The sequence below is a fragment of the Mytilus edulis genome, chromosome 8 (genome assembly GCF_963676685.1).
Source record: "Mytilus edulis chromosome 8, xbMytEdul2.2, whole genome shotgun sequence".
In the NCBI taxonomy this organism is placed as follows: domain Eukaryota; kingdom Metazoa; phylum Mollusca; class Bivalvia; order Mytilida; family Mytilidae; genus Mytilus; species Mytilus edulis.
The window spans coordinates 18,957,472-18,980,254 of NC_092351.1; the positions used below are offsets into that span (position 1 = coordinate 18,957,472).

At 31.6% G+C, this 22,783-nt stretch overlaps 1 protein-coding gene across 1 annotated transcript; it reads right to left on the reverse strand.

Moving 5' to 3' along the window:
* Window positions 1–1,517: 1,517 nt before the first annotated feature.
* On the reverse strand, window positions 1,518–21,578 carry LOC139485004 (uncharacterized). Its single transcript, XM_071269090.1, has 9 exons — window positions 21,442–21,578; window positions 18,669–18,830; window positions 17,834–17,961; window positions 17,445–17,634; window positions 14,803–14,922; window positions 6,721–6,933; window positions 4,647–4,799; window positions 3,500–3,588; window positions 1,518–2,155 (listed from the first exon to the last, which is right to left on the reverse strand). The coding sequence occupies exons 1-9, from the start codon at window positions 21,488–21,490 to the stop codon at window positions 2,129–2,131; spliced, it is 1,131 nt and encodes a 376-aa protein (XP_071125191.1). The 5' UTR covers window positions 21,491–21,578; the 3' UTR covers window positions 1,518–2,128.
* Between the last annotated feature and the right edge of the window lie 1,205 nt (window positions 21,579–22,783).

A 22,783-nucleotide genomic window follows, 5' to 3' on the forward strand; every position in this document is an offset into this window, starting at 1 on the left:
TAGTAGAAACTCATAAGGAGTAAATTGAATAATTCAAAGTTTTGCAAAACAGTTAGTCTATAATTTTACCATACCAATAAAATTACATGTCAATATAGAATTTGTGACTTTAGGCAGAACAATACATACTTAATTATTTAAGAAGGAATTTCAAAGATTCATAGAACTTTTAATGTGTTCCACAAAATAATTTAAGCAGTTTTGTTTTCCAAATTTTAACCATGTAAACAACAAATTATAGTGTTATTTTATGAAGTTGAAATCATCCCTTCGTTAATTTTACGGACGCCATCACGAGTTGGTTGACCGTTATGGAATAACCGTTTCACAAATGATATCGGATATGTTCCTTACGTCGTAACTACAATCCCCTTCCCTTTCATGAATATGACCTACCGAATTAGACTATTTACCGGATTTGTAACACATAAGCAACACGACGGGTGCCACATGTGGAGCAGGATCTGCTTACCCTTCCGGAGCACCTGAGATCACCCCTAGTTTTTGGTGGGGTTCGTGTTGTTAATTCTTTAGTTTTCTATGTTGTGTCGTGTGTACTATTGTTTTTCTGTTCGTCTTTTTTCATTTTTAGCCATGGCGTTGTCAGTTTGTTTTAGATTTATGAGTTTGACTGTCCCTTTGGTATCTTTCGTCCCTCTTTTAAGAACAAAGGATAATAGCTAGTTTAATAATCAGGGAAATAATGTAACAAACAAATTACTTATAAAATGACAAAAGTTGATATTTGTTAGATAGAACAATATTTTGCTGATTAAATGGTAATTTGAATTGTTCCCCTTTATTAGTAGCATATTTAAAATAAAATGCTTTTAAAAAAATGTTCAAATGACAATTACGCAAAACTTGCTGTTGGAAACGGAGCTATAAATTATAGACTTACAAAACAACGTTTAAACTAATTATCTATTTGATCTATTTATGATAGAAGTTTACATGTCACAGTTAGACCTTCTAAATCAGCGACTCATATTATGGTAAGTCATCATTTGGTTTGAAATTCATGACAAAGACATCATCTAACTTGATCTGGATGCTAAGTATTAGTTCTTATTTCATAGCACTCACTTCATACTAACAACCTTTAACTTGAGCAATCTGCTAAAATAATTTACCAGTTGATTAGTTAGTTGGAGAAGAAATCTAACTGCAATTTGGTAAACTGTTTTAGACATTGCTATTGAGATACCACAAAGGTTACTGAATAAGCTCTTTAACTTGTTTGTTTTTTTGTTGTTTACCGTAATTAGTGATGTGGTTAGTTTCTACTGTTAGCTTCGAATGGTCCTTAGGTAATCTATGTTACGTTTTTTTCTACCTATTTGTACAAATCATTTTCATAACATATGTCGCCAATTGAATCAATCAAACTCAACGAAGACAATAATGTTGGCATACAGGTATATTAACGAATTACTAACGTTTGAAAACACTTAAATTTGTAATTGTAAAATCATTTTTTATTTAATACTTACAAAGCAAATAACTATAATGACAAGTATGCGGCACCAAAGGAAATAATTGAAATTTTTAATATAGTTATTTGTCAATGTTTATTATCACACTTTGTACAATTGTATATGTTTAGATCTGATAGATAGATATTTATAATGACGCACTCAAACTATTTAAATATCAATTGACTGAATGTGATTGATATTATCAGTCTACAACAAGAAAACATTTTGCAAAGTCAATCCATAAGCAAAAAATCATCGGTAAATGTTATAATCGAATCATATTTACAATTACATTGCAACCTGGCTTATCCGACACCTGAGTATTCCAACATCCTACTTTAACCGACACATTTTCATAGTCCCAAAATATGTATATTCTTACAGAAAAAAACCGATTATCCGACATTTTTTTTCTGGTCCCCCAGTGTGTCGGATAAGACAAGTTACATCGTATTTACATTCCTTTTCAATAAGATCTATTTTTGAACAAATTTACGACTGTTACAACAGACGATACATCTGAGAAATTATCTTGACAGTTTGGTGTACCATTCCAAAAGCTGAGTTTGCTGGTGATAATTGCCTTTAGACTGTGAATGTTTCTAGGACTATTTGTATATTGTGAGGCATGGCTGGTACTGACGCTGTCTTTATCTGTTTTCATCCCTTTTCGTCGCCTGAAAATTATTGTGATGCATTACTCATTTTATTCATGCGTAACAAATATTTTAGTTTCGGAAGTATTGGCAAATATGATAAATGGGCCATTGTCAATACCAAAGGTGGTTTCGTTGGACGATTGAGTAGTTCAACTACAGTATCGTTAGTATGTCAACACAGAGTTTGATAGATGTGCTGCACCTCTAATCGTAGTTGTATGGCCGAATTTAAAAGGTACTTTTCGGGTACTTCGCCAATAAAAACTAACTGAAACGCGATTAGTGCCGACCGTGGCTTTGAACAAGTCAATTAATGAATAATTTAATCAATTGTCAATATCATGTTGATTATCATTTTAATAGCTATGAATCGAAACGACATATAAAAAGTAAAATTATAAAGATACTGAACTTTAAGGAAAATTCAAAACGGAAAGCCCTTTATCAAAAGATCGAACACATCAAAGGAATGGATAACAACTTTTGTATACCTGACATGGTACAGGCATATGTTGAAAATAACGGATTAAACCTGGTTTGATAGCTAGCTAAACCTTTCACGTGTATGACAGTCGCATCCAATTACACTATATTGACAACGATGTGTGGACAAAACAAACAGACATAATACGTAAAAATGTCAATAATAGTGTTTTACATCCTATACATTCTAGGAATGTGATTACTTAAAAGCGCCCTTGTGGAGACCGTGTATATTTGATATTAGGATAGTAGGGAGGCGAGGCTTATCTCATACACGGTTAGTAGTGGTGTTACGTCCCTTTATATTCCATATAAGGTAGTAAGCAGGCGGGGCTTATTTCATTCACGGTTAGTAGTGGTGCTACGTCCCTTTATTAAAACAAAACTGTACTGATGATTAAGATTGAAATAAATCCTTTAAAAACATTTAAACCTAAGAAGTTGTTATTGTTTGTTGGTATCTAATTTTGTAAGATTAATGGAAGTAGTTTCTTAATGCTAACAGTATTGAAGAATTGCTCAATTAGATAGGTCTAAATTTCACACGCTAAGATAGTCGGTAAGATAAATTCGTTACATAGTGTGCTAGTGACCTACTACGGTATATATGGGATCAGTAAATTCCATATGATCCCCTATACACCGCATTTGGTCACTAGCACACTATGTAGCTAATAATATTCTTCGTTCCTCTATTAAAATTGATTTGTTTTATTTTACATTTTCCTAATGTTTATTAGTTGGTTTGGTGTTTTTTTGGAAAAAGGGGGGGGGGGGTATGTGACTGACCAAAATGTGTATAGAATAGTTGAAACATATTCATCACGAGTTTTATCATTGACCGAAATTAATTAATTGCTAGAAGGATACACATAATACCTGATACCATACTGCTAACGTTACCAAGCTTATGACAATAAAACATCCGATTAGAGGAAGGATAATTACTATGGTGTTATTCTTGGTATCTGAAAATAATATAGAAATTGTAAATAAACAAGAACATATTGTGCAGTAGAAATCTATATCAATACACAATAAGTCGTTAATCGTTGTCCTTAAATGTAAATGATAAACACATACAAGAATGTCAGTAACTACCATTTTAAAAAGCGATTTATATTCAAATTCATAAATTATTGTTTTAGCTTGTCGTTCGACAAGGTTCGATCGGATATCAAAATATTGTTTGAAAACGTGTATAGTGACTTGAATTCAGAAGTTAACTCATTCAGACGTTAACTCATATCCAAAGCTAAATTGTAAGACACAGACGTGTATTAATCTGTAAAATACCTGCTGTTTTCATTGTTGTTGTTCTTCGGTTTGCTTGTTTTGTCGACTTTTATATTATTTGTTTGTGCGTTCCGTTTGTGTTTTTGTTGTATTGCTGTCATGTATTGTAATCATATAAGCGATTGTTTTTAACATTGTCATAAAAGCGGGAGGTTTGACTACATAAAAACAGTTTCAACTCATCATTTTTTTTTCTAAAAATGTCCTTTTTCAAGTCAAGAATATAGCAGTTGTTACCAAAAAGATCGATTCTATGTATGTTGACGTTTGTTTTTGTGGCAGCTTAGTCTTCCTGTTATTCCCTTGTTTTCGTCTTTAAATTAATGTGTTTCTCTGGGTTTTAGTTTGTAACCCGGATTTGTTTACTCCCAAATCAATTAATGAACAGCGGTATACTTTATTTATGCATCTAGTTCTAGCAACCTTTCTTAAAGTAGCATACGTTTCTATACAACAAGGGTTTGTAAACACTCCTACCATCAGTTGTTACCAAAAAGATCGATTCTATGTATGTTGACGTTTGTTTTTGTGGCAGCTTAGTCTTCCTGTTATTCCCTTGTTTTCGTCTTTAAATTAATGTGTTTCTCTGGGTTTTAGTTTGTAACCCGGATTTGTTTACTCCCAAATCAATTAATGAACAGCGGTATACTTTATTTATGCATCTAGTTCTAGCAACCTTTCTTAAAGTAGCATACGTTTCTATACAACAAGGGTTTGTAAACACTCCTACCATCTTTGGTGGGTTTTGGTTGACGCTGATCATGATCACTGCTACATACAGCCAATAGTTGTTCATTCTGATTATCACAATCAGACGTCAAATAACAACGTGACCCGTGACACTTCTTACACTGAATTACCGACTTGCTGTCAATAGATATTCCTGTCACAGATTGAAAAGAATAATCATGTTATTCGTCTTGGTTTTTTTCAATATTGTGAAAATGAACAAAAGGTACATGCATATTTGTATAAAAAATTTGAATCATCCAAATTATATATAATTATACGACTAAAGGTTAGCCTTATGAAATGATGAGTTAAACTTTCTTGTTTTTTGTTTTTGTTTTTTTATTACTATTATTTTATGCTTCAATCACCTTAGTACTAGTCACCTTGAATATGATTAGATAATATTTCTACAATCATTTGACAAAGAGCAAAGCCCATCCCGCATAGTCAGCTATAAAAGGCTCCGATAAGACAATGTAAAACAATTCAAATTATTTGAAATTTGATCGATTTTCCCTCTCTCCATCCCGTTTTTTCAAATATTTTCTTTAATATACTGGGTGATTTGTTTTGACTAACAATGCTATTTTGTGCTTAGCTTAGTTGACCCCTTTTCTAGGCCAAGCTATTGTATTATGTTATATGTTATGTAATATGTTATTATAGTGTTTATGTATTTCATTCATTATTATCGTGTTGTACAGATGTATATATATTGTGTATTTTGATATGAAAGATTTTGTAACAAATAAGTAAAAATTCTGAAATTTACTTTCTAGGTTCTCCGTTCATATATACATTGCACATACGATATAAAAAAAAGAACTACTAGTTGGATTCCGACACTTACAACATATCAGATGGTTTGTTACGGTTGTAGGAATATTGCATACATATTTATATTTCAATTGTTCTTCAATGAATCTACTTATTATGACAGAAGTGCCATCATCAGGGGTCCAACCGTCAATTTTATGTTAAAGTCTTTAACTTTGATCTATTAAGCATTCTAGTATCTTCGATACTGTTATGTTGGCTATACGCAACTATTAGTTCTGTATTGAATATTTTGAAAATGGAAAAAAAAAAGAGTTGATATCACACAAAAAAATTAGAACTAGGATTGGTCGTAAGTCATGAACAATTCAGTATACTTAGTAAGTTTTTTTGTGAAACCGACTCCGGTTCGTTTACATAGTTGTTTTTTTTTAAATCGTGTCAATATATTCCGATAAGATTGTAAGAGGATAGTCTTATTTGTCTACAAAATAAGTTTTTAGCATGCCACATTTGGTATGAAAAAGCTTATTTCAGACTTTATTTTGTTCTCGTCTTGAATTTGTATGAAATATTCCTCACTAGACGTACCATCATACGAATAATTCAAAAAACAATTCCAATGGTCCATCATGCAATTCAAAAACCATTAACTGGTATTCAATGCAAATATTAACGATAATAGAGGCGGTAATTAGCAAAACAGAATTTGTAGCGGAAAGGCCGATTTAAGTGCCATATAAAAAAAAGTATAATAAACAACGGAAATTCCAAAACTGACAGATGGCAAAGTCAAAATCTCACACACATTTGACAGATGGAAAATAGCAGTCATATTTCTGACTTGGTACCAGCATTTCCTTATGAAGACAATGGTGTATGGAAATTGTAGTTTGTAAATTATTGGTTTATATAGGGGCATGCTATGGCATCTACCTAAAAATAAAGCTCCAGTTGTGGTAAGCAACCATCTGTCTCAGTAAATCAAGTCGTACGGTAACCTATAGTTGTTTATTTCTGTGTCATTTGGTCTCTTGTGGAGAGTTCTCATAGGCAATCATACCACATCTTCTTTTTTTACATTTGTCAGATAGCTATTCTTCTGCATTTATTAATCCTACCAATTGCTATTTTGTTTTATTGTTATTCGTCTGAAATCAACTTTTAATTGTTTGATAAGTTATTGAAAAACCAAAGATTTAAATGTGCAACCACGCAAATAAGTAAACTCGCAGTAAAGCAAATTTTCATCGGTATTTTAAGGTACCTGTAACTGATTGTAAATAAATTAATACCTGTGTCTGATGATAGATAAATTTGTCTTGCTACACCAATCCAATGCCAGGGGCTGGTTTTCCCTTCAAATGTAGATCTATTGATCATTTTCTCGGCTTCTATTATAGTAGAAATGTTTCCATACAGGTAAGAGTCCATATCTCTTTTGCATCTATCAAGTGAATCCCTCCATGTGCCATATTCTTTTAATTTGACGAATTCATTCTTGTCTTCTTAAAAAAGATAAACATTCTTTATCATTATACTAATTATAAGTTTTAGCGTTCTTGCTTACTAAAATTCTAATTAGTATAAATGTAATCATAGTTCAGTATAATGTCAAAAGTGTTTCACCTATTTAAAATTTCTCCAATATTTTTAAATAAAAACAAAACACTCACGTTTTGTCCAAATGTTGCATTGGAAAAAAAGGCGCAATCAAAGCAGGAATGTATGTGGACTTCGTGCAATCCTATCGAGTACGTGCATGAATCTGTTGGATCTTTTATATTTTAAAATTAAGAATTTGTAAATACAAATTTCCGTATTACGGAAGCCCTGGAGTGCCATGCAAAAAAATGTTTTCAACTTGTGCGCACAAGTTACCAACTTGCGCGCACAAGTTACTAACTTGCGCGCACAAGTTATTATCTTGTGCGCACAAGTTACACAACTTGTGCGCACGAGTTATTAACTTGTGCGCACGAGTTGTACAACTTGTGCGCACAAGTTACACGTGATCTTATAGACATGCGCTGTTTTGCTAAAGAGACTACTTTAAGGAACGCCGTAGCTGCCGAATACAAACATATGTTTAAATACATGAATGCACATACTTTTCAATATCTGCACATGTTTTTTTCTATGTATACACATACTTTTCATACATATGAACATAGTTTACTTTATATGATCTTACTTTTTATATATATATGCACATACTTTTCCTACATATGCACATCGTTTACCTTATATGCACATACTTTTCTATATATGCACATATATGCGCAATTGTTTTTATCTATCTGCACATAGTTAACCTCATATGCATATACTTTTTTTCTATATATGCAGAGACTTATTCTACATATGAATGTACAAATGTAGTTCTGCATGTGAATACTTTTCTCAGTATAGTTTTTCAACGTGAGAATTACAATTCATATTATGCTTTTCTGTTGTTTTTTTCAAACTGAACTAAGGGTTCCAATATCATAAAAGGAATGTTTATTAAGAATTTCTTAATGATGTATGTTGTTCAATTAGACAGCAACCATTTGACTTTCGGGGGGGGGGGGGGGGGGGGGGGGGCTATGGTTTTTTTTTCTGGACAAGTCGAAAACAATTTTTTTCTTTCAATTTTAGCATTACATATAGTGGCAGCTGAGGGTAAAACAAACAATTTTTTTTTCTGAGAATCAAAAACAAATTATTTTTTTCTCCAAAAACTGGAAACAAACTTTTTTTTCCAAAAAAAACCATAGCCCCCCCACCCCAGAAAATCACATGGTTGCTGCCTTATGCAACTGTTGGAATCATTTTTTATATGAATGCAATATTATGTTGGTATGTATGATGGTATGGCGCTGTTGTCTTCATCTATAGTCACTTGGTTTTCATGTCAAAACGTTAAAGGAGTCGATTTGTTTGTATTAAATTTTAACACAAGGATTATTACCACTAACGGGTCAAAAGTTGTAAAAATGCATTCTTATAAAACTTAATTTAAATTGCCATTTTCTTTACCAATTTTAATGTGTTTTCAAAGTATTTAGTATAGTCTAAGATCTCAAAATGTGAATTGTTTTCTATTATTATGATGTTATAGAAAGGACCAAAGACGGTGGAATTTATTGTATGCTCTGCCGATAGGCGTATGGGGCATTATACATGTATTACCCTTGATCGTCCGTTTTACCGTCTGTCCTTCCATCTTTCCATTTTATTTTGCTGCACTCTAATTCAACTTTGCCTCTACTTAATTTGATAAAGCTCATACACAAAGGTAAAAAAAAACTATAAAACGCAAAAAGTCACCTGCTGTACTACAGTACTGCTCCTTTATAACTAAGAAAATTTCATTTCTTTTTTTGTTTGTTTTTGCACTCTCATCTTAATCCCAAAATGATGAAAATGTAGACGCAAAACAAGAAATGCAGAGTAAATCAGACAAATCATAATTTAGAACTGCAGCGCGTCATATCATATTTGATATTCACACCTTTTAAAAGCTTTTCAATACGTATACATTTTATTTTTACGGCGTCAGCGTTGGCTTCGCAATGTATTAGTTTGTGATTAGGTCTAGTTTATGTTGAACCACAAGTGGTGGTTCAATGATATGTTTTATGCAGTTGTATAAGTATTGGAACATCTCATTTCCATAGATTATATTTGGCCCTGTCCCCTCAGTAATTGTCTATTGACTTTGAAAATTTATTGGCCTTTGCAAGTCATATTTCTATGGAGGTTATAAAGCCCACCCCCTCATCATGGTTTATTGACATTGAAACTTTTACATAGTTTACAAGTTTATGTTTGTTTAAAGGGAACGACTTATGATAAGTCCATGGTATTTTGTATGTAGTTGTATATTGGCACATTTCCATGGATATTCTTCAGCCATGTTCTTTCAGTCGTGGTTTATCAACTTTGAATATTTCCATAACTTACATGTTAAGGTATTGCTATTTTGGTTTCAACATTTGCATTGTCAAAACTACAAAAAGGCGTTACATAACCATTTCTGTGAAAACAGTTTATTTTTTTAATATTTTAACGAAGTTATATATATATAATTACTTTCGTATACAAAGAGAAAAATTCAAGAGAGATACATTACTCCCACCTGACTCCCAATTTTCAAAAGCTTACAACTTGAAAATGAATACATGATTCTATCAATATTTTTGTCTCTATAAGATATAATATAAAATTACTTATCAAATTGATAAAATGGCCCAAGGGCCCAGCTTGATATTACTGCAAATGTAACTTGAACCCTGGATAGTTCGAGCAAGTATGGCCCTTTTAAATACGTTTGACATAACTACATTTTGATTGTGATTAACATTTTGATAATAGGCATCTTTTTAAAGACATCAAGAAATTCAGTGGGCCATTCTTATACACTCTTTATAGAAAAAAATTAACATTGACCAAAGAATTATGAATCATGAAAATGTGCCACATATAGTTGACCTACTGCGTTATTACATCTGAGCAACATACATAATAACTTAATTTTAACATTGATCACTCATAAAAAGGGAGACATTCACATGACAAAAAAACTATAATTTTGTTCAACCAGTCGCTGTACCATTTATAATAGGTCAAGAACATATGACAGACGGAAACTTCGAAACATAAGGCTATTACAAACAAAGTATGAAGCATCCAGGTATTCTATCTTAATGACGAAAATATACAGCTCTGTGGAAATAGTTTTCGCCATCGCTGGACAGTAATACCTTTGTCTCACTCTATGACATTTTACATTCACTGTTTATAGATTATTCCCACACCGACAAAGTGCATTCGGCTCTTACTAATGTTTTTACTAATAAAACTTAAAACCTGTATAAAGAAAAGTCTGAAAACACGAATGCCCCCGCTTAAAATTTTCAATTTTCCAAGTTATAAAGGGGCATAATTGTCCAAAAAATTACTGCCCAAATTCTAACTCGGCCTAACTTTGTGTGATTATTAACATTGTGTGTGATTTTCAATAGTTTTGGATAAGGCAAATTAACGACACAGTGCGGAAACCAAACTAAATTCATTAATATAACTTGTGACCGTTATCACTGAATTGTAAGGACAAAAACCACTAAATTCAACACGCCATTAGTGATAATAATCCTTGTGTTAAAATGTAATACAAACGACTCATACAAAATACAAAGTTGTGGCATTAAAACAAGTGACTATAGATGAAGACAACAGCGCCATACCATCATACATGCCAAAAAAGTATTGCATTCATATGAAAATGATTTCAAAAGTTGCTTAATTGAACAACATGCATACATCATTAAGAAATTCTTTTTTTTTTTTTTTTTTTTTTTTTTTTTAATATTAAACATATTTTATTAACAATCACCTGTTACATCAACCCTCAGTTGCCCAGGGAAGCAACTAAGGGGGCCCCAATTTTTACAGTCTCATTTGTCGGGGAAAAGCAAATGAGAAAAAAAACTCCCACTATAAATTATTAACATCAACCTTTATAAATATTATCTATCCTTGTACAAATGTACATGTACCTGCAATCAATATCGATCTATATATCTATACATCTCACCATATATAATTATTTGAATAAACAAGTTTGTTTTTTATCTTCATTTATTTCTCACAAAAGCTACCTGTATTAATTAAACAGTTTCAATTTTATCGTACATCAAGTCTTTTGTTATGTTAATTTCGATTACATTAAATTTCTGGTCGAGTGATCATTTACCACGTGCTATTTGTTAAAGGGATGTGTAGTTCATTCATAAAAAAAAATGGATTAATGATTTTGATTCCCAATAAGGATTAATATCAAAGATATGGTGAGTAAATATTTGTTTATAATATGAACCTGTTGATACAACATGTCTTGTTACAATTAGATGATATACATGAATATATACACAACAGAAATTACATGTAGGGAGTTGCGAGCAGTGTACATATTATTATTCAATCAGTATCAAAGAGGTCATTGAACTGACCTGACCATGCAAAATATATATTTATATACAAAAAATGTCACACATAGTAGAATAGGCTTCGATTTTCGTATTCGGTTTAAAATATTTGAGCAGAAATTGCATTTCATGTTTTATCATATTTAAAATCACCAATTTACTTATCCCTTTCTTTTGATATTTTGCGATATTTCTAGTTTTCCAGATAACCCATTTCGTGATTAAAAGAACCGTATCTAAAATTTGGGTATAAGATGCATCTGCATTAATGACCCCAAAAATTATACTTGTTTCCGATTTTTGTAATTTTTGGATATTTAATTTTGAACAAAATTCCCTTATTTTCTCAAAAATTTCCCGCCAAACGTCTTCCACCAGTTTACAATAAATAAAAAGATGAAATAGTGATTCTTTTTCATTGCAAAAGTGACACTTCCCGTTTGAGCGATTCATTTTTTGTAACTTTTCTTCAGTGTAAATTATATTATGTAGTAACTTCCATTGAAATTGTTTAATTTTCCTGTTAGCTAAATTCTTATTCAAAGTTTCCCAAATGTAATCCCATGGTAGTTCATTCCCAAAATGTAAATTCCACTTCAACTGACTATTTGGAGCTGTTTTATTCTCATAAAAGTATCTAATATCTTTAAGGCATAATTTTTTGGCATCAACGACAACTCCATTTTTTATAAATTGACAAGAATTTATTATTTTTATAGGTCCATCAGAATGACTATGTATACTAGAGTCTGTTTTTAAAACGTCAATTTGTTGAGGTGTTAACGAAGATTTAATGCGGCTATATTGTGCAATCCAATTCCTCTTATCTTTAAGACTGTTAAAAATATCAAGGGATGTTTTAAAGGATTTATTGTTTAAGTCCCATATATCTTTAATTTTTTTTATTCCACTGGAGGCAAAATTTGCATAATATAATGCATGTCCCTTGAACTTCAATTTACAATTGCCGAAAATATTTTCTTCTAAAAGGTCCTCTTTCGTGACCGATTTTTGGATTTTCTGTAAGTCAGTCCAGGAAATTAAAAGTTCTTTATAATATTTGGACATTTGTATTTGCTTAAAACATGTAGTGTCCGAACAAGAACATATAAAAAAGTCTGTATCATATTTTTCGTCTAGTGACGTTAACCAGTATTTTCCTATTGCATTCCATTTTTGTGTTTTTGAGTTGACAATACTGTACATACTTTTCACTTGTTTTGATTTAATAAAGTCCCTTAAGTTTATCATTCCTATCCCCCCTTTTTCTTTCGGTAAACAGCACACTGTTCTAGCGACTTGGTTTGTTTTCCCATCCCATATAAAGGACCATATAATATTATTTATTTGTTTTTCGTATATATCCGGGATACCTCTCATTTCAATTTCGTATCCAATGACGGACAGTACAAAGGATTTAATAATTAAGACTTTTCCCGTAAATGTGAGATCTCTTGATTTCCAAACTTCCATACAGCTTTTTATTTTATTTATTTTTTCTAACCAAATTTGATCTAAGTCCACCCCGTATCCATGTAGTACCCCTAATGCTTTCACAGGACGCTTAGACCATTTAATTTTGTTAAATTTTGGTTTTTTATTTCGCCACTTGCCTAAATACATGCCAACAGTCTTAAGAAATTCTTAATAAACATTCTTTTTATGATATTTGAACCCTTAGTTCAGTTTGAAAAAAACCAACAGAAAAGCATAATATGAATTGTAATTCTCACGTTGAAAAACTATGTTCATATATACTGAGAAAAGTATTCACATGCAGAACTACATTTGTACATTCATATGTAGAATAAGTATGTGCATATATAGAAAAAAAAGTATATGCATATGAGGTTAACTTTGTTCAAATAGATATATAGAAAAGTATGTGCATATAAGGTAAACGATGTGCATATGCAGGAAAAGTATGTGCATATATATATAAAAAGTAAGATCATATAAAGTCAACTATGAAAAGTATGTGTATACATAGAAAAAAACATGTGCTGTTATTGAAAAGTATGTGCATTCATGTATATAAACATATGTTTGTATTCGGCAGCTACGGCGTTCCTTAAAGTAGTCTCTTTAGCAAAACAGCGAATGTCTATAAGATCACGTGTAACTTGTGCGCACAAGTTGTACAACTCGTGCGCACAAGTTAATAACTCGTGCGCACAAGTTGTGTAACTTGTGCGCACAAGATAGTAACTTGTGCGCGCAAGATAGTAACTTATGCGCGCAAGTTAGTAACTTGTGCGCGCAAGTTAGTAACTTGTGCGCACAAGTTGAAAAAAAAATTTTGCATGGCACGCAGGGCTTCCGTACAAATTGGAGTAGTCGTTTGTAATATAATAAAATTTTATTATTTTGAGTTCTTAAAAAACAAATGTCGTTAGAAATTATCGTCAATAGTACAGCTTCTGTACGGTATCTAGTTAGTTATCAAAGGTACCCGGATTATAATTCAGTACGTCAGACGAGCGTTTTAAGCAATACAATAACAAAGTTGAAGAGCATTGAGGATCCAAAATTCCAAAAAGTTGTGCCAGATACGGCTAAGGTTATCTATGCCTGTGATAAGAAAATCCTGAGTTTTTCGAAAAATTCAAAGTTTTGTAAACAGGATATTTATAAAAATGACCACAGTATTAATATTCATGGAGTGTTGAATACTTGGCTGGTAATATCCTCGGGGACGAAACGTCCATCAGCAGTGGCATCGACCCAGTAATGTAAATAGTCAAAGGTACCAGGATTATAATTTAATTATAAAATGACTTAGTGCACGTGGTATGTATGGCGTATTTTCTTTGTTGATAATTTTCATTCAATGTTCTTACTTTCCATTTGATAAAAAGATATTTGTCAGTCCTAATAACTGCAATGAACCTTATGAACAACTGCAGACTTGTCTGTACAATGTATTTCATTTCTATAATCAATTACTATACCACGACTTCCTCGGTCTGCGATGCACGCAATCAAGGTGATCTGAATTGTACTACCACTAATAAATTGTGAAACATGTTAAACATATTATTTGTAAACTGATCAACAATTTATCACCCAGCAATGTTATCGAAATTGAAAAAGAGTTTTACTATTTACACTTAGTACACACACTCCAATATACTCCCGAATAAAGATAAAATGAAATTAAATACAAAGTGTTGTGTTCAAAATGAACAATCTTCATGGAATGAATTATTCATAAACATTTTTTGGCGACAAAATATAAGCTTGTATAATGATATGATAGGAATATATGTTATCGATAAAGAAATTAAGGCAACTGTAGTTAATGATCTATCCTTGTGTAGATACATTCACAATCGTTTAGGCGAAAACGAATCCGAGTATAATAAGAAAACCAAAACCGAGGGAAACATATCATAGAATACATACTTTTCTCTTGACACATTCCTCCATGTAAAATGTTATCACAATTCATAGGAATAAATTCGTATTTGTCAGGAGAGTCGGTAGTCCATAGGAAAACACATAATTTACTTGTAATGTAGTTACCTAAAACAGTAAGGTGTTCATCAATAATAAATTTAAGGCTGACACACAGCTCAAATTTTCAGTTTGTAACACAATATAACAAGATAAGAAGCGTTGATGTATGCTATTCGTTAAATCTAACTTTGAAAATTAAGTTTAACATGTAAATAACCTTTTACATTAAAACCAATAAGTTCTCTTCTAATCTGAAGTCATACAATGCAATGAGTATTTCCAAAACAAGGTCGATTATATTGGAAATACATAGCAACAATATATCGTTCCTTGTATTTCAAAGTCAATGGTCAATATTATGAAAACAATAACTTATCGTAGATTTGATAATAAGGGACAGTATTTAGGTAGCAATACACAGTTAAGAAAAAGTACCTAAAATTGACACACCCTTTTCACCACCCTATTTGCTTGCAAATAGATAAGGCTTTATATTTGTGTTATGCATGTCTTATATATATGGAAAAAGCATCTTCCATACATTTTGATTTCCAATAGATAAAATGGTGAAATATAATTTCTTTTTGGTGTAGACATGGCAACAATCTGAATTTATTCAATACACGATAGTGCATAAAGTGGGTAAAAATGTCAAATAGTTTCGTCCAATTGAGAATTTCAAGTCATTAGAGTGATAAAATTCCTGACACCTTAGACATGTATCTATTGAGAGACCCAAACGAATCATACATTGCTGCTCCCTTTTGCATCAAATTGAATTGAAAAAATCGAGGGCTAAATCTTTTTGAAAAACACTACAAGAATTTCTGGACCTTTGGACATGAACATGATGTGGACAATCAAATAGAAAAATGTCATAATCAACACGAACAAACAATATTGATGTTCGTGTAAACTCACTTGGAAGGCTATATTATTCTTCAACTATCAAGAATTAAAGTCATATGAAACCTCAAAAAAAAAATATGCATATGGTTTTTTTTTATAACAAAATGAATAGTTGTCATTATTAAACATATGAACATATACTTTTTTCTGAAGAAAATTCTTTAATTTGTCCACATTTAGAAGAAGTTTACTTTTTTTAATTGCTTGCTTCCAGGAAGCAATTCGTCGACATATTTTCCGTATGCAAAGTGACCTTAGCGTGAACCTTCTCGTAAAAGTCCGGTGATCGCAGTACGCATGGGTCTGTCATTTCAATAAACTATTATCTGATTGTACATGTTAAACATGTGCTCACTATTCATACTTTTTTGTTGATTGTTTACTATAAGGTGACAACCGGTAAACCTCGGAATCAAAACAAGGCATTTAATGAGCTGCCATATTTGTTAAACCATAACAGACAGAGATAATAAAATTGACGATTATACGATATATTAGATAAATTATAAAATCGTGCACAGAGGACCAAGTTTATGATAAATGCATGCATTGGTTCAAGAATTGGATAAACATAATTTTCCAATAGTCACTTGTTTCATATGACCATAAATTTTATTGGACAAAGACTTTCATATTTAAAAAATCTTTTTAATAAATTTCTGTGTTCTAGCTGGAATGAGAAAATTGGCCTACTAGTTTTGAAAATTTGTTCATAATAAACATTGTATGAAAGGTTTATCAGTAAGATATAAAATTAATCTTTATTTGACATGTGGTAGTGAAACTGAATTTATAATCTTGCTCGTTATACAAATTATCACGAATCAATGCGCTGGTAACTTTTTTCAATATTGATGTTTGGAAGGAGGAATACATTTCCTAAAACTGTAAAAGTCCTGTACTGAAGACTGAGTCAATGGAAACAAATGATAGTAGGTACCCACTCTATTTTTTTCATAAAAGCTCTCAGGGGAAACTTTCCTTAACCCTCTTATCCAAAACTTTACAGAGCAAATCTCTTACATACCCCTTTACCAACCCTTGTTGTGGTCTATGATAGTGATAGTAAGTTTTTTTGTCCAGGTGATCTCAATTGACGAATAACGAGGATTCAGGCTTGCATGCGTAGTCACTTCCATAACCATGCATGCGATTTTTAGTTTAAATTGAGACCATCATTTACAAAAGAAACTATATATAATTCGTCTTGATATCGTCGCAACAGTGTTAGATCTGTAAATTCTACAATTTTGTACCTCCCTGGCCAGGACTCGAACTCATGTTACTGATATATCGTGGCACCAAATCGCCTTGCACTATGGCCGACTCGCCAATCACAATAAAAAAAAACACATGTATAATTCGACTTGATATCAGCCCAACAATGTTTAATCTGTAAATTTGCAGAAGCAAATTGTTTTGTTCTTCCGTGGCCGGGACTCGCACTGATGCTAATGAGATATCGTGGCATCAAATCCTCTGCACTATGCCCGACGCGCTCGACCACCAAGGTTCTACAATAATAAAGATTTCAATGCCTGGGTGGTACCTTTCCTCGTCAGGTATAATCTAGCATCGTAACACAATAATACATGATATGTTAAATATATATATAAATTAAACAGCTTAATGCCAACTGCTAGAAAATAAAACATAACACCTGAATTATCTGTACGTACCATTGTCATTTTTCATTCTAATTGGCGATGTGGCATACACATTGAAAATATTTGTATGTTTTGTACTTCCACAATCATTTGGGAACGAATCGATATCATGCTGTTTTATTTCTCGACATTTTCCATCACATTTCTTTGGTGACAAACCATTTTTTTCCGGGATTTTACCCAAACACAAACACATATTATTCTACAATAAGAGAGGATTAATATAATGTGTGTCATTATTATATTAGTTATTAAGTTACGACTATACATTTCGATAGAACAATTTGTTTATTGTCGTCATTGACACGAAGTAGAAAACTTTTATTATTTTTTAAACTTGCAAATATGGGCAATAATTTAAAAGTAATTATTATGAAAAACATTCGTGTAGTGACAATTACCTGGATGGAAAAAGCAAACACATTGACCGGCAAACAACTTTCTTGGCATAATCCTAAAGAAGGCGCCGGCAAAGGGAGTCTACGCCGTATGTCTGTATTACCCTCCAAGTAGTTCAAACTGTAACATCCTATGAAAAAACGATTCGAAAAAAATATTTGTTTGCTGTTGTCGTAAGAGATAAAGATTTCATGCAATGTCCGTATGAAAAGTCTACACAATCCGATGTTAAACCTTATTCAATTTGTTACGATTCTTGGAAAACAGACTAAAGAATGGCATATCAAACTCATTTGTGCGAACAATAGTGTTCTTTTCCTTGTCTTAATGAATATTACTTTAGTGTTTAATATATTTTGTGTTTTGTTATAGTGAATTTTCGTATTCTTGTCTTTCGTTTTTGCTGGTGTGATGTGCCTTTTTGGGGTTTCTTTGTTGACATATTTGGGTTTTTTTTCATTAAGATTATAACACAATGTAGACTACTGTACCCCATTTTTTTACATTTTTACCTTTTATGTCTGTAGTTTTTGTTCACACATTGTTGTACATATAATGACATTTCATGCGCCTGGTATACAACTAAGAGGTTTAGCTAGCTTAAAAACCAGGTTTTATCCACCGTTGTTTACATTAGAAAATTTCTATACCTAGTCAGAAGTATGACAGTTGTTATTCCTTCATTCGTTTGATGTGTTTTAGATTTTGATTTTGCCATTTGATAAGGAACATGATGGACTTTTCGTTTTGAATTTTCCTTTGAGTTCGGTATTTTTGTTTTTTTTACTTTTTCAAATATTATGATCGTTAATGTATTTAAAAATATATAACATGTACCTATAATATGCATCCAGCGAGACAACCTCTCATATTCTCCTGTCCAGTACTTCCCGCGAACATATTGCGATTGACCTCGTATAAGGAAACTGTTTCTTTTACGACAAAATAATTGTGCGTCCATCCATGTCAGCTTAGATTCTGATGTAAATTCACTAAGTCCTAATAGTAGAAAATAATAAGCAATGTTAATAACCATTTGTAATTCATTGTTAACTATTTAGACATGTTGTGTTGACTTCGACAGAAATGATTCATTTTATTCAAAGACATAAATAATCCATGAATTAGACAGACGTGTGTATCAATTGTTAATTGGTATAGTTTTTATTTATTTTAAGTAGATTTGTTACGATAAGGTTTAATTTAATTACGAGAATTGACATGAAGCGATATCAAATTCTAACAATTTGTTCAACCTATTTATCTAATGGTCAACATTTCTATTGTGCTGAATAAGAAATCCCGCGAATCGTTGATCTAGTCTTTTGACATACCGGTATGACGTCATATTTTTTTCCGGCGTCAAACTATAACATTAGGCATTTTGAAACATTTCGTAGGCTTCAAAGTGTAATAAAATTTGACAAAATGATAACTTTAAGGTGAAAAGTGTAAGGGTTGTGAATTATTGAAGAAATCACATTCGCTCGTTTCAAAGGACGAAATGTAAATCATCATAACCTATGAAAGCTATCAGTGACCTATTGAATATCCAATGGAAATGTCGAAATATCGTCTCATGACGATGATTAAGCCAATCAAATTTTCATATCACTTTTTCGTATAATACTCCGTACAGTATGATCCAATAAATATATGTGCATGCAAGAAATAGATAACAGACCACAACCATAAGAGAAAACACTTTTAACCTTAAACAAATTGAGGTTTGAAGGGTTATTTTTTTTATCTTATTGGACTATTTCCTTTGTCACGGTGACTATTTTAAAAAATTTAATGACTAGTTATATTTGTTGAAAATTTCATTGCCACCATCTCGAAAATGTCAAACCTCTAATGCACATCTCCACAGGGTCGTGCACATTATGGTGAGTGTTATTAAATGTTTTTCAAGTCATCTTCGAGAACTAAGTTGGACAAAAAGGTTCAAAATGTATAATCGAAGAATATACCTCCCCTTACCAAGAATATGCAAAATATATTGCTTCTATCGTGTGTTACCTCCAAACACAATATAATGGTCATTTACCGCCAAGAACATGCAAAATATATTGCTTCTATCGTGTGTTACCTCCAAACACAATATAATGGTCATTTACCGCCAAGAACATGCAAAATATATTGCTTCTATCGTGTGTTACCTCCAAACACAATATAATGGTCATTTACCGCCAAGAACATGCAAAATATATTGCTTCTATCGTGTGTTACCTTCAAATACAATATAATGGTCATTTACCGCCAAGAACATGCAAAATATATTGCTTCTATCATGTGTTACTCCAAACACAATATAATGGTCATTTACCGCCAAGAACATGCAAAATATATTGCTTCTATCGTGTGTTACCTTCAAATACAATATAATGGTCATTTACCGCCAAGAACATGCAAAATATATTGCTTCTATCATGTGTTACCTCCAAACACAATATAATGGTCAGTTACAGCCAAAACATGAAAAATATATTGCTTCTATCATGTGTTACCTCCAAACACAATATAATGGTCAGTTACCGCCAAGAACATGCAAAATATATTGCTTCTATCATGAGTTACCTCCAAACACAATATAATGGTCAGTTACCGCCAAGAACATGCAAAATATATTGCTTCTATCATGTGTTACCTCCAAACACAATATAATGGTCAGTTACCGCCAAGGACTTAAAAAGGTGATAAAAGTCAATTAGAAATAATTGATATTTATGGGGGTTTTCAAAGTGGATATTAACACGTTTAACGTTTTATGTTATGGGAATTAAATGTATTTGCTTTCTTAAATATAATGTCACTGATGAGTCTTATGTAGACAAAACGCACGTCTGGCGTCTTAAATTATAATCCTGGTACCTTTGATTACTATTTTATAATGAGTACGACCAGGTTGAATTGCTCACATATTCCATATTTTTAAATAATCGGTCATCAATTAGCTAAGTATCTCTACAACACGATTTTTTGCCGACCCATATAAAATGAGAGTCAAATGTTAAGTCACTTTAATATGCTTTTTTGTAAAGACCATAAAGTTGTACCCAGCAATTGTCATCACCTGATGGCATCATCTTACTATTCCTGTATTCCCTTTCTATTTTCAGAAAGTAAATAAACTTACTCATATTTCAAAAATGCACTAGAGATGCAAATACTATGATGACCTTTAATTCCGTAGACTTAAAGTTGAGACTTAAAAGATTAACGTATGCGAATCAAAGAGGCAAGCAAACCAGTGAGTGACGGTACTGATATTTGCTTTGTGTTCATAATCACTGTAACAAAATGATTACTCGTTAAGGGCACACAAAATTGCTAATATATGTCTTCCTTTTAACGTTTTTAAAAGACTTGGAGATATTAGGAGACAAGCCGAATTGATTTTTTACAATAAACATAAACCTTAAATTCCTATAATTTCTATGTTTTTAAGATGACAAGTAATAGACAAATAGTGATTGTTTTTTTTTTCAAAAAAAACCTGGATAATTTTACCATAAACACAAACTTTATGGTTTCTTTGATAATCAACACACGTAATCAAATCATTGTTCTTTGGCATGATAAAGTTTTAATCAATGTGAGTACTCACCTTCTTTAGCAATTAAAAGTATACAAATGCATATTTGAAAACGTCCCATTGTTTAGAAATGAAAGTCGTCTTTATATACAGCAAAATTCCAACTGTATTTTGAAAAGGTGCGGATTATTATAGTCAAATGAATGTCATATCAAGTTTAAGAATTAACTGTGCCCATGATAAGTGTTCTCTTCAAAACCAAAATTGTTTTTATCTAAATGATGGAATGTAACACCAATTAACCTGGTATCCATATGGTGCATAACAAAGTACAAGGCAACAACAGGAAACCAATTTACTGTCAGGAAATTAATTCGAACCAAAATACCCTTTGAAACAAGAATTCTGTCCAATCGAAAAATAAATTGTTGAATCATATACTAATAAACTGTGGTATTATTGTATAATTAATAACTAGTATGAGCATACAGCTTAGTGTTGTTTAAATAATGATAGGAAACAATACAAAGTATTAAACATGTTCAATATTGGAAATTAACAGACTTCGTTTTCACCTTCTGGTCATTTGTTAATAATTGTTGTTTCCGTAGTGATACTAAATTTATGTTAATGTTAAGATTGGTGTTACATAAAAGTTCAGTTTTTATTTTCATCAGGTTTTTAAATCACTGCATTATTTTAGCTTCAAATTATCTTATGCTCTTGAATATCTTATTATTTATAAAAACATATATATATACTTTTATTATTTATTGTTTCACAGACGTTTTTTGTTGTTGATAAGCTTCCAAAATTCGGTACCTGGACCTCTACAATTGAATGACACATAATTATTTGATTGGCACTATTTTCCTGTATCTTTAATTTTTTTTTAGATGTAATAGAATCGGTAAGGGATGTTGTTTTATATTAAACTATATATTTCTTGTTCCTTGACCAACCATTTTTGTGATATTGCTTTCATTTCACAACAATTAATTAAAGTCATTTTGGAAAATATGGATCAGATACAGAATAATATTATTAATACTTCGTTAATTTTATACATGTTGCATTTTATCTTTATTTAAAACATATTGAATTCGTTACATTTTAAAACCGATTAATCGATAAACGAAATCGTTTTAACATTTTATTGCGGTTCACATGTTTTAACTATTTAGTGCTATTTACGTGATACAAATAAAATTATGCACAAAAAAGGGTACATTTACAAAAAATATTCACCCATACTCTAGTAAAAAGTAAAATCACAAAAATACTGAAGTTACAGAAAAATCAATTCGGAAAGTCAATAATCTCATGGCAAAATCAAATAACAAAACGCATCAAAAACGAATTAACAAGAGCTGTCATATTCCCGACTTGGTACAGGCATTTTCAAATGTAGAAA

Excerpts from the sequence above, each read along its gene's own strand:
- LOC139485004 (XM_071269090.1), bottom strand. The coding sequence starts at position 21,490 with ATGGGACGTTTTCAAATATGCATTTGTATACTTTTAATTGCTAAAGAA. Across the intron at positions 18,831-21,441 it reads ACTTTTAATTGCTAAAGAAG|GACTTAGTGAATTTACATCA; the intron begins GTGAGTACTCAC and ends TTCTACTATTAG. Across the intron at positions 2,156-3,499 it reads CGTTAGCAGTATGGTATCAG|GCGACGAAAAGGGATGAAAA; the intron begins GTATTATGTGTA and ends AATAATTTTCAG.